At 38.6% G+C, this 10,278-nt stretch overlaps 1 protein-coding gene across 1 annotated transcript in view; it reads left to right on the forward strand.

Moving 5' to 3' along the window:
* The window catches only part of csmd2 (CUB and Sushi multiple domains 2), a 148,983-nt gene extending 141,967 nt beyond the window's left edge, over positions 1-7,016 (forward strand). Inside the window, exons 71-77 of the mRNA XM_085900693.1 lie at positions 828-893; positions 975-1,136; positions 1,572-1,684; positions 1,787-1,874; positions 3,393-3,525; positions 3,654-3,831; positions 4,069-7,016. Coding sequence (XP_085756819.1) covers positions 828-893; positions 975-1,136; positions 1,572-1,684; positions 1,787-1,874; positions 3,393-3,525; positions 3,654-3,813 — 722 coding nt within the window. The 3' untranslated portion in view covers positions 3,814-3,831; positions 4,069-7,016. The remainder of the gene's footprint in view (positions 1-827; positions 894-974; positions 1,137-1,571; positions 1,685-1,786; positions 1,875-3,392; positions 3,526-3,653; positions 3,832-4,068) is intronic.
* Positions 7,017-10,278: the final 3,262 nt, after the last annotated feature.

Genomic DNA, 10,278 nt, shown 5'->3' on the forward strand with positions numbered 1-10,278 from the left:
TGCTTAAATATGCAAAAGGTTTCATAACGTTTTGGGCAAAATTGTAGAAATCTATCTAATGTATACAAAGTAGGCTTAGCAACATTACCAAGAGGACATAAGCTGATAAGTACAATGTTTACCATTAATTTTCCTTCTTTTATATATGGCGAGGAAGCATTAACAAGTTCCGTCTGACAAATTGACCGTCTTAAGTGTTTTCCTAAATACATTGAAGTGAAAATAAGAGCCATTAAAACTTGCTAGTAATAACCCTGTCCGGATGATTGCTACTTCCAATTTAAGACCTTGTGAAGTGAAATTAGAGTTGTTTTTTTAAAAGACATTATACATGTTTGGAGATAATTGCTGAAAACATGTGCAAAGGAGTAAATTTTCAAGGTATAGCATTAAACTCTACTCTGCTTCTGCTTTATATATTAAGAACCTGAGCTTTCTTGTAATGTGGTTAGGACTAAGTATGTTGAAAATATTTGCTCCCTAATGGGAGTTTCACACTTCTTTAGGGTGCAATTATGGACTGGGTAGATCAAATACTGGCGTCTGATAAAGGAGACTTGGTTCACATGTTTACTTCTGCAGCCCTTTGTGAGAATTGAGACCTTTGTTGAAGTCGGAGCTGCAGAAAAAAGTGGGCCTCTAATGGCCCCGTAGTTGAGCAGGGACTTTGATTCTTTCGTCGGGTTCGGTCGCAAGTTCTAGGCGCTCGTTGAATGCACCGCTAATGGTCTCTCCTTTGAGTTTATTGTTTTCAAAGTCAGATTATCCGGGCACGCTGGCCCCAAAATGTCTTCTTCATTTTGATATGATGTTGTTATGCTCCACAGCTGATAACCGTCCGAGTGGTAAGAGCCCCGTGGGGACAGTGCAGGAGCCTCCTTCTAAATTACCAGGTAAGACAAGCCGCTTTCTAATCTTTTTCAGGTTATCAACATGAAATTTCCCTTTCTACCTTTGTCATTTCCCTCTCTCAGTACCAGGCGGGGTATTTGCAAAGAACTCTCTCTGGAGGGGATCCTATGAGTATTTGGGGAAGAAGCAGCCAGCTATGCTCAGCATCACTGCCTTTGAGTCTTTTAGCAACCGAGTGAACGGAACATTACTTGACCACAGTGGCGTGGAGCTCAAACTCGCCGGTTGGTACTCCAGAAATGAAAAGTGGCAAACACAAACCTTGCATAATGTTTTTCAACTCATTGACCTCATTGAGATGCATCTTAACAGACTGAACAGATTATTTCATTTGTGGACAAGAAGCAAGAAATCATTGAAGGCGCTTATATGATGTGGATTATTGCGGCGGTTATGAAACAGAAAAGCTTTAACATTTTCCCCGTGGCATACTTGCTGTGCAGCTGTGATCATTAAAATGCAAATTTGCATTAGCAGAATGCAAGGTCTCATCACTTCTCGCTTCTTGATATTGTCACAACACACAAAATCATGCATTTGAAATTGGTGCCGTTGTTGAAGCTCTTAAGTGATGACAGAACACGATTAAAGCTGATCACGCAATATTTAGCATGTGTTAGCTATTCATTAATGTCCAATATTGATTGGTTCCTTCAAAGGTACTTACAAAAGAGAAGAAGCCCAGCTACTGCTTCAGGTACACCAAATCCGAGGCCCTGTGGAGATATTTGTCAACAAGTTCAAAATCGACAACTGGGCTTTGGATGGACACGTAAGTTGTACAACTAAAATATTTTCGACAGCCGGCGCTTCGTTTTTGCAGCACTTGGATATGATTGGATGTTTCTGTCTTCCTTTGCTTCTCCCTCGGTAGGTGTCCTACATCTCTTCATCCAACTCCTTTGTGTACCAAGGATTTGTCCGTGGTAAAGGCTTTGGACAGTTTGGTCTGCAGAGATTGGGTAAGTGAGTTTCCCACTTCTATAAAACAAACGTGCATTCCCAAGTTTTTGTTTTCAAATATATAACCACATCTACAATAATGTGGTCACAAATAAAGCTACTAAAAATTACTCCGCAGGCCATAATATGTTTGCAGTGCTGTCTCCTGACTCTGTTGCGTAATCTCGCAGTTGACACTGTAAATATAGTTTGGAGTTTCAAGGTGAAGAGGCTTTATCCCCCTAAATCGTGTGTTCTGTTTCATGTCTGCCACCTAAAATAGTCAGAGATGTGTTTTTTTTTTTGCCGCAACAAATCCTTCCAGCTCCACTCCATTAATCTGGAAGTCTGCTACAGTCGTGCAATGTGTACACAAGAAAGATTTATTCCTCCGGTCCCTCCCACACCCTGGTTTGTTCTTTGGACACGTTAAAAGGATGAAGAAAGCAATTTTTTTTTGGGGGGGGGATCATATTAGAGTATATTGACGGGTTTCTTCATTATCAACTTGATAAAGTTTGAGAAATAATATTTCTTATAATATATATTAAATCTATTATTATATTATTACATGTATTGAATATAATAATATATATCATAATAATAATAATTCTTATATATATTATAATTATTAAATGTATTAAATATTCATTACATTATTTATTCAATTTATTATTATTTATGGAATATTATAATTATCAATGTTTAATGCAGCCATTGACTCTGAACACATCTCAATGGCCAAGCTGTGCTCGGGCCAATATGTGACTTGCCAGGTTTGAATTTCCTCTGTGATAATGGCATATTGATCAGATTTCGTCATGTATGGTCACCACTTATGCTTAGTCCATTAATGATTGTCGCAGTTTGGATGAAAGATGAAAGACTGAAGTGCTCTACTTGCTGGCTTTAGGGCACAAAAACAGATCAGGTGGAGAAATCTTTTCATTGTGGTATCATGTCTGCTCAGATCCAAACAATTGTCAGGTTCTGCTCGTAGTCTTGTAGAGCTTGGTTAAAACTCGCATAATTTACTGGAAATCAACTCCGGACAAATGACACGGCTCGGCGTGTCCAAAGGGGGATGATTGGCAAGCACAACATGAGCCGCTAATTGAATTCCTTCTCAACCTGTCACCTGTTTTTATTTCGGAAAAGGGCTGAATAACAACAGGTGGGCTGTCGCTCTGCTGGCATTGGCGCGGACACACACGCGCGCCTTTCTAAATTAGAAAATGCTTTACAAGTAACACATGCCTGTAACCGAGAGTGATTTTTACGACAATGGGTTTTGACGTTCCCAAAGGGGGGAATTAAAGTAAAGCGGCGAGGTAAACTTTCAAAGGTCACTTGTCTGCTCAAACTATTATGTAAATTCGACATTGCTGCCAGCGCCCTTCCAACTATATTAATGACCATATTTGTTTCATTTTTATTTTTTTTGAGTGGTTGTTGACAAAGTTTTGAGAGGATATTCGGGTTTCTCTATATTCACAGCCTTAATTAATTAATGAGACAATGTTATCACTTTCTTGCAGAGAGTTTAGATCCCAGCAGAGACAACACGGCCTATAACTTTGCCTCCAACAGCAGTTCAGTGGCAGCCGCCATACTAGTGCCTTTTATAGCCATGATCATCGCAGGCTTTGCCCTGTACCTCTACAAACATAGGTACGCTCAAAATGTTATTTACTTGAGATGAAAGAGATGAGAAGGACGCTTGCGCCGTTGTGGGGGTGAACAAATTACAGTTGTATTGTTGCTAATTGGATGCCCTTCTTGGCATTGTCATGTTCTAGAAGAAGACCCAATGTCCCTTTCAATGGCTACGTGGGCCATGAGAACACCAACGGACGGGCTACATTTGAGAACCCCATGTACGATCGGAACATTCAGCCTACTGACATCATGGCTAATGAGGCGGAGTTCACAGTTAGCACAGTGTGCACAGCTGTATAGCGACAGCTTCAACTCAAGGTAAGGAACCTTTTGTTGCTATACGGTTTTACAAAACTGCTTACACCAACTACAAACAGATTCTCAGATGTGGAATATTTCAGAAAATAATCTCTGTTTTTCTCTTGTCATGTCTTTGCATCATTTCAAATATCCGATTTTTACATCCCCTCCCATGCCATTTATAATTTTAACTGCCCATTATTTTGATCATATTCATTCCATTCTCTCCACATCCCTTTTGAATCAATCTTCCAGTCAAGGGAGGAGCGGTGTGCTTGATCTTCTTGGACATCTCTCTGTACTTCCTTGAGCAAGGGGGCAAGACAAAAAATATTTTAGTCACTGAAAAACAGTCAGGAAACAACTCAGTTGGGGAAACTATGCTCCTATAAATGAAACAACGCAGCAACTCTTCAACAACAAAATGCTTCATTGTGACTGGATAACTTCTTACCCCATCTTGAGGAAACATTTGCACCTCAACGTGCATTCCGAGAGAAAGTAAATGCTGAAAGCAAAGCTGTGACCACTCTCCTTACCGCCTAAACCCAAAGGGAATTTCAAGACTTGAAACTGTTGAGATAACATACAAGTCAAGCGAATGGCAGACAGACATTTATCATTGTTTTCATTTGTTTGTTTATATTTGGGTTCGCTCTTTACGCCGCTTGCGTTCTTTGATGAGGAATTCGACTTTTTTGTTGAGTTCACCATGCTGGGCAGTGGTGTCCAGTGGAGACTGCAAAGGGCTGCAGAAAAAGCACTTAGTGTTTCAAGGCGGTGTGTATTTTTGTTGGTATCTGCAACCTGACCCCCAGTCTGTATTTTTATTTAGCGTACTGAGTTCTCTTCATTCTTCAAGTCACAAGGAATAATATTGTCAGATTTTACGTGAACATCAGTCATGACATTCTTTCTTGGTCCTCGTGGATGTAGCTCAACGTGCTGAGCGCTAATGTCACGTTGTTCTTTTTGAGACCATATACTAGTTGACATGGACGTGTTCAACAAAAGGTATTACGCGGATGAATCGGTGATTAACGTCAGGCGGATTACTTTGTGATCTTTCCCGTAAGCTAACTTCTGGCAGCTCCGAATAAAAACAAAAAAACTTTTAGATGATTTGTTTTGTCCTGACTCGCCATGAATAGGTTGCTGAAGGCTTCGGCAAGAATTTGACAACAGGCAATTTGCTAGCATAATGATTAGTCTCATACTTTCTGAAAATCATATTAAAAATGTCATCTTAAATTAATGGAGGATCAACATCTGTAACTAAAGAATTGCCCGGCTAGCAAAAATGCTGCACAGAATTTTCCATTCATGCATATACACAAACAGTACGTATACACATAAAAAATGATTTAATCAGTTTGACATTGACAAATCAGCATCCACTCGAAAAGGCATTTAACCCAATGTTTATAATCACCAACGTACATAGTTTCCCTCAAAAATCTCGCCCTTTGAAACCAATCACTGTAATGTTCCTTGAATCCGAGCGGCTGTGGGCCGGTAATTGCTTTTACTATGTTATTACTTTTACAGCCCTCACTTATCGCAACGCCACAGATAGAATATTGCCCCTTGCCAGGTCTGCTCACTCGTGAATTGATGGAAAAGGAAACAATTGAATTACCTTAGAGATTTCGCAGGAAGTCTACGTTATCTTCATTGCCATTTACTTCTCAAAGTTGTCTAGAATATTCATTTATTCTTTTCATATTGTTCGGAATCTTGGATGTTTTCATTCATTCAAATCGTCTGTGTTCCTTTTAATTGAGTTTTTTTTCTCTAACATTTCTTCCGTGACATATTTAATAGATAATAATGCCCTTTCATAAGCTTAATTGAGTTTGTACTAAACTAGCATCATTTGGACTCTAGATTGACAGTCGTTAAATCAACCGTGACAACTAGAATTAAATACAAATGATTGTTTGTGTGTAAACACAAGGGCTCAGTCGAAAAGACCGAACTGGAACCTTTGTCCTCCGTATTTTTCTACCCTCTCCTCTTTCCAAGAAGCACTTTATGTTCATCATAGTGCCTTGTCATGACCTCATTATTGCGCTTTGACAGTTTCAGTTGGCTGAATTCTAAATTATATAGATCGGGGAGGCTCCATGAACATACTGTGCATGAATCACAGTTACATGAAGGAGCTGAAAGTTTTTCATAGTGCTTTTTTGACGTGACATTTTAGTGAGTAGTTGTTTTGTTTGCTGGATTGGCCGTAGCATGTTTTGGGGGAGATTTTAAAGTATCAACCAAAGATCATGTTAAGCTTTTTGTTCTGTTTCACGTCTACTCATAATGTTTTTATGACGGGGGCCAAGTACTGGAAATTTGAGAGCTACTTTCTATGTAGGGCGATTTGGTAATATTCTGCAAAGTTTTCTTAAAGTGCACTCGAGTTAAGCGGAGAAGTAGGAGTTATGGTTTGAGAGCTATCTGGCACCATCCTGGTTCTCTTTGCATATTTAAAGACATATACACTCCGTCCATCCTTGACACATTTTTGTTATCATCAAGGCACAGCTCTCTTCAGCTCACCATCTCGCAGACCCTCTGCTCTACTTTGCTCAATTTCCTGTCAGTGGGGGATGCGATTAAGAGCTGTCCCCATTTTTATTGCTAATTCCGATCTAACAATCTGTACTGTACGTATCATGAAATTCAAGATATTAGCGGTAAAGCATATTTTGTTGTAGGCAAACGTGCCAAAGCTTCACTGCTGTGTTATTCAGTCCCACTCAAATGCAATTCATCTCCAGCTTTCAGAAAAAGACAAAAAAAATGATGAGTGACTCCAGCTTTTAAGTTGGTAAAGAACCAGTTATTTGTTTGAATATGTTTGATTTCACTGTGTATCTGAATTCAAGATCCGCTGTTTGCTGGTACTGTCAAAAGAAATGCTTTTTAGCACAAAGTCATTTTTGGTGTGCTTTCCTTTTGCAGCCAGCCAGCCAAAAAAAAAAAAAAAAAAACTCCTCTTTGTTGCAAAAGTTAAGAAAATGTCTAAAAGGAAAAGACTGATGGATCGGGTCCAAGGGCAATGAGAGAAACACGGACAAAAGACAACTATGTAATGTCGCTAAACAAAAAAAGAGAGAATATTAACAAATAAAAAAAAAACATTTTTGTACAGAGATATATTTTTGTGAAAATACATTTGTAATATAAAATGAAAAAAAAACAATATTGACACATAATTTTCCCATCATTGTAGTACAAATGCTAGTGGGGAGTCTGAAAATTCTATAAATAAATCTATATAAATATATACAAAGAAAACAAAATCAAATTTTTTTGTATTTGTAAAAAGAGTGTACATAAAAGTTTACATAAGTATTGTACATATGTAAGACCCACCATGGCTTGTCTGCAATATATAAAATGTATTTTATCCGTCTGTATATGATGCTTTGCATTGTGTCTAAGCTTATTCTACTTTCTTGAACTCGAAACTTATTTTGAAGGTTTTTGGAATAAAACGCTTAAAAAACTAAGTATTTATTCATGTATGAGTCTTTCTTCGGAGCCACAAACTGGACAAAATATTTTTTTTTCCGACATAACTTCCTGTGCTTGTTATATAGATCAACTTGACATGCATGCCCGATAAGAGGAGGCAGTTCCCGGAGCTGTTAACAATAATGCGCATAGCATAAAAGAAGAGACAAGCCCTCCTCTGCATTCTTGCTCTTTAAGTGCTCATGAAAGCTGCTCAGGGACCAAAGTCGTGATCCATCCCGACGCTAGCTGCAACAATGCACCAGCCCTCTCGAAAGAAATTGATTATGATGCATATATATATATACTCAATGTACAGTATTTGTACATTATGTCTATCCAAACCTAAAAAAAAATCCACACCTTCCCTTTCTCACTGTTCTTATTCCTCGAAAGGCCGCGCCGCTTTTTCGACCAACTTGATGATGCAGAACAAAAAGGACTTATTGATTTCATTTCCAGGCAGATAAATTAAACACGCACTGCTATCTGAGGCTCTCTATAATTGCCTCTTCATCAGATTAGAATCAGATTTTGCTTAAATGCACTTTCTAATGGTTTATCCTCCGCGTGAGCCATTTGTGAGATCACGTTGAAGGTACATTTGTATGTTTGAGATGTAAAGTGTGTTACTCACAGGAGGAACGGATCAATTCAACACTTAGTTCTCCATTCTCCAGAATTGTTGCCTTTAGTCAAGCAGAGATTTAATATTTTCTGTATATACATTTCGTGCCAGTCAAAATTGAAACTCAAATGTGTTATCAAATAAATCAAATCCATTGATAGCAATAATAGGAGCTTACTAATGATGAAAACATGCTAATTTATCAATTTGACAGCAAAGATAAAGCGTCGTCAATTTTCAAATGAAAGGGAGATGAAAGCAGGGGAGAAGCATCTTAAAGGCTTCTGCTGTTATTACCCTGTCATCGTCCTGACAGCTCCTTTTTTTTTTTTTCGTAGCCACAGATGGTAATTGGAGACTCATAGTTGACTCTTATCATAGGTCTGGATTGTTCTTTTGACTCATTCATTAGGTATGATAATTACGTTTTTATCTCACAGCGAGCGAGCTTATGAGCCGTCATTAACGGTTACTTTGGTTATGCCTTAAACCAGACTGAATGCAGAAAGTTTTGTTGATTGATACTTGAACTCCATGATGATGACAAATAATAGATCAAATAGTTTGGTCCCGATAAAAATTAATTCAGTTTGGGTCTCCAATGGTGCGCCAGTGAGTAAGCTAGATCCTGGTTGACAAATTCAACTGACACTGCAAATATATACTTCGTCTCATCAGACAATCCCTTCTTCCGTGCTCCAATGTCTTCTGGGATGGCAGCGTGAATTTTGCCTTATATTAGCCAGAGCTCGCCGGAGGGGATTTGGGAGAGTTAAACCTCCTGCTCTGATGTCTACTTCCGTGTCCAAGTGCGGCCCAGTAAAATAAGGCATAAGATGCCGTTTGTGACTTGACAAAAAAAAAATAAAAAAAATCAATCAAACACTCGGCACTGTTATCACAACTCAATCTGTTCAGTGTTGCGTAATTAAATTTCCAAAGCTTGATTTTTGTTCCTCTCTTTTTTTTTTTTTTTTTAAAGCAAACCCTACATTAAAAAAAAAAAAGTTATTCAGCTTTGGCTTTTTAGTCTGGTTTATACTTGTTATCAGGCAGACTCAAAACAACAACAAAATAGAATATATTGGCTACCTTTCACTAAAATGTCATCAAGGCAAAGAGGCAAAACGCTTAAAAATGGGCACACAAAAAAAGCAATGAAGTAAACAACCTTGAAAAGCAGCAGCCACTGTCTGTCACTTTGGAAAAGAAAATGAAGAGTTTACAGGCAACTTTCTACTTTTTTTTGGAGCAAATAAATGAACGGCCTGTTAAGGATTGCAAATCTTTGCTGCAGTTCACGTGGTAACGACTGACTCCCACCATAAATTGCATAAAAGAGAGAATATATTGCCCACTCCTCGTCCATGGCATAGATACACAATATTGATCTGTTGCTAGCTGGCCACTCTTGTAGGTCAAGTTAAATAGTTTCCACAACCCCCATGCTTACATTTGTATTCACATCACATAAAGGCAAGTTTTTTGTAAGAAACAAAAAAAAATGGCACACTCAGCAGGCATCCGCCGCTTATCCTCGTAGTGGACACTTTTGCAGAAGAACCTTGAATAGATTCAACGCTGTCTCTGTGTGGCCCTCACCCAATAGGCCTTGCTTTTTTTTTTTTTTTTTTTGGTATGACACGGTGAGGCTTAGTTCATTCACACAGGTAATAAGCACTCGACAGGGAGTCACCGGCAGAACCATCTATTGCCCACTTCACCACAGAGACAATTTGAGAAGCCACGTCGCCATGGCGACAGTTGCATCTACCTCTCCCGGCGTTATTCAAATACCGTATCAGGAATCTCAAATGCAGGTATTGACACAGGCGGTCTTGAATCATTTGTCACAAGCTATTCTTATGGAAAATAAAGTCGTGTTATGTATGCTAATAATATTTCCCTCCCCACATGAAACAGTAGAACTGGTGGAGCGAGATGTTCATATTTACCGGATCTCTCACAGTGCCGGAGTTGTTCGGAAGATAAATTATGGATAATCATCTATAAAAGATGTCCTTATTTATGTATATTTAGGAAGAGGGGGGGATATTTAAGACATTCCTAATTAGATTCAGCTGATATCGAGTTATTTCGGAAGACTTTCCCCGCAGCAAAGACTTTATTCTGTTATTGCAATAAAACAAGGGCAGCAGGGGATGATTAAAAAGAAAGTAGAAGCAGTCAGCGTGCATACTTAGGAAAATAAAAAATGGGGGAAAAAAATAATCTCCTCGGGTGTTGTAATACCCCTTTGGTGACCTCGTGTTGTTGCTGTCTTTAAGAAATTCGTAGTCGCCATTTTGTACTGAATAAGA

This window comes from Syngnathus leptorhynchus, chromosome 20 (assembly GCF_054491065.1).
Source record: "Syngnathus leptorhynchus isolate UIUO chromosome 20, UIUO_Slep, whole genome shotgun sequence".
Taxonomy (NCBI): domain Eukaryota; kingdom Metazoa; phylum Chordata; class Actinopteri; order Syngnathiformes; family Syngnathidae; genus Syngnathus; species Syngnathus leptorhynchus.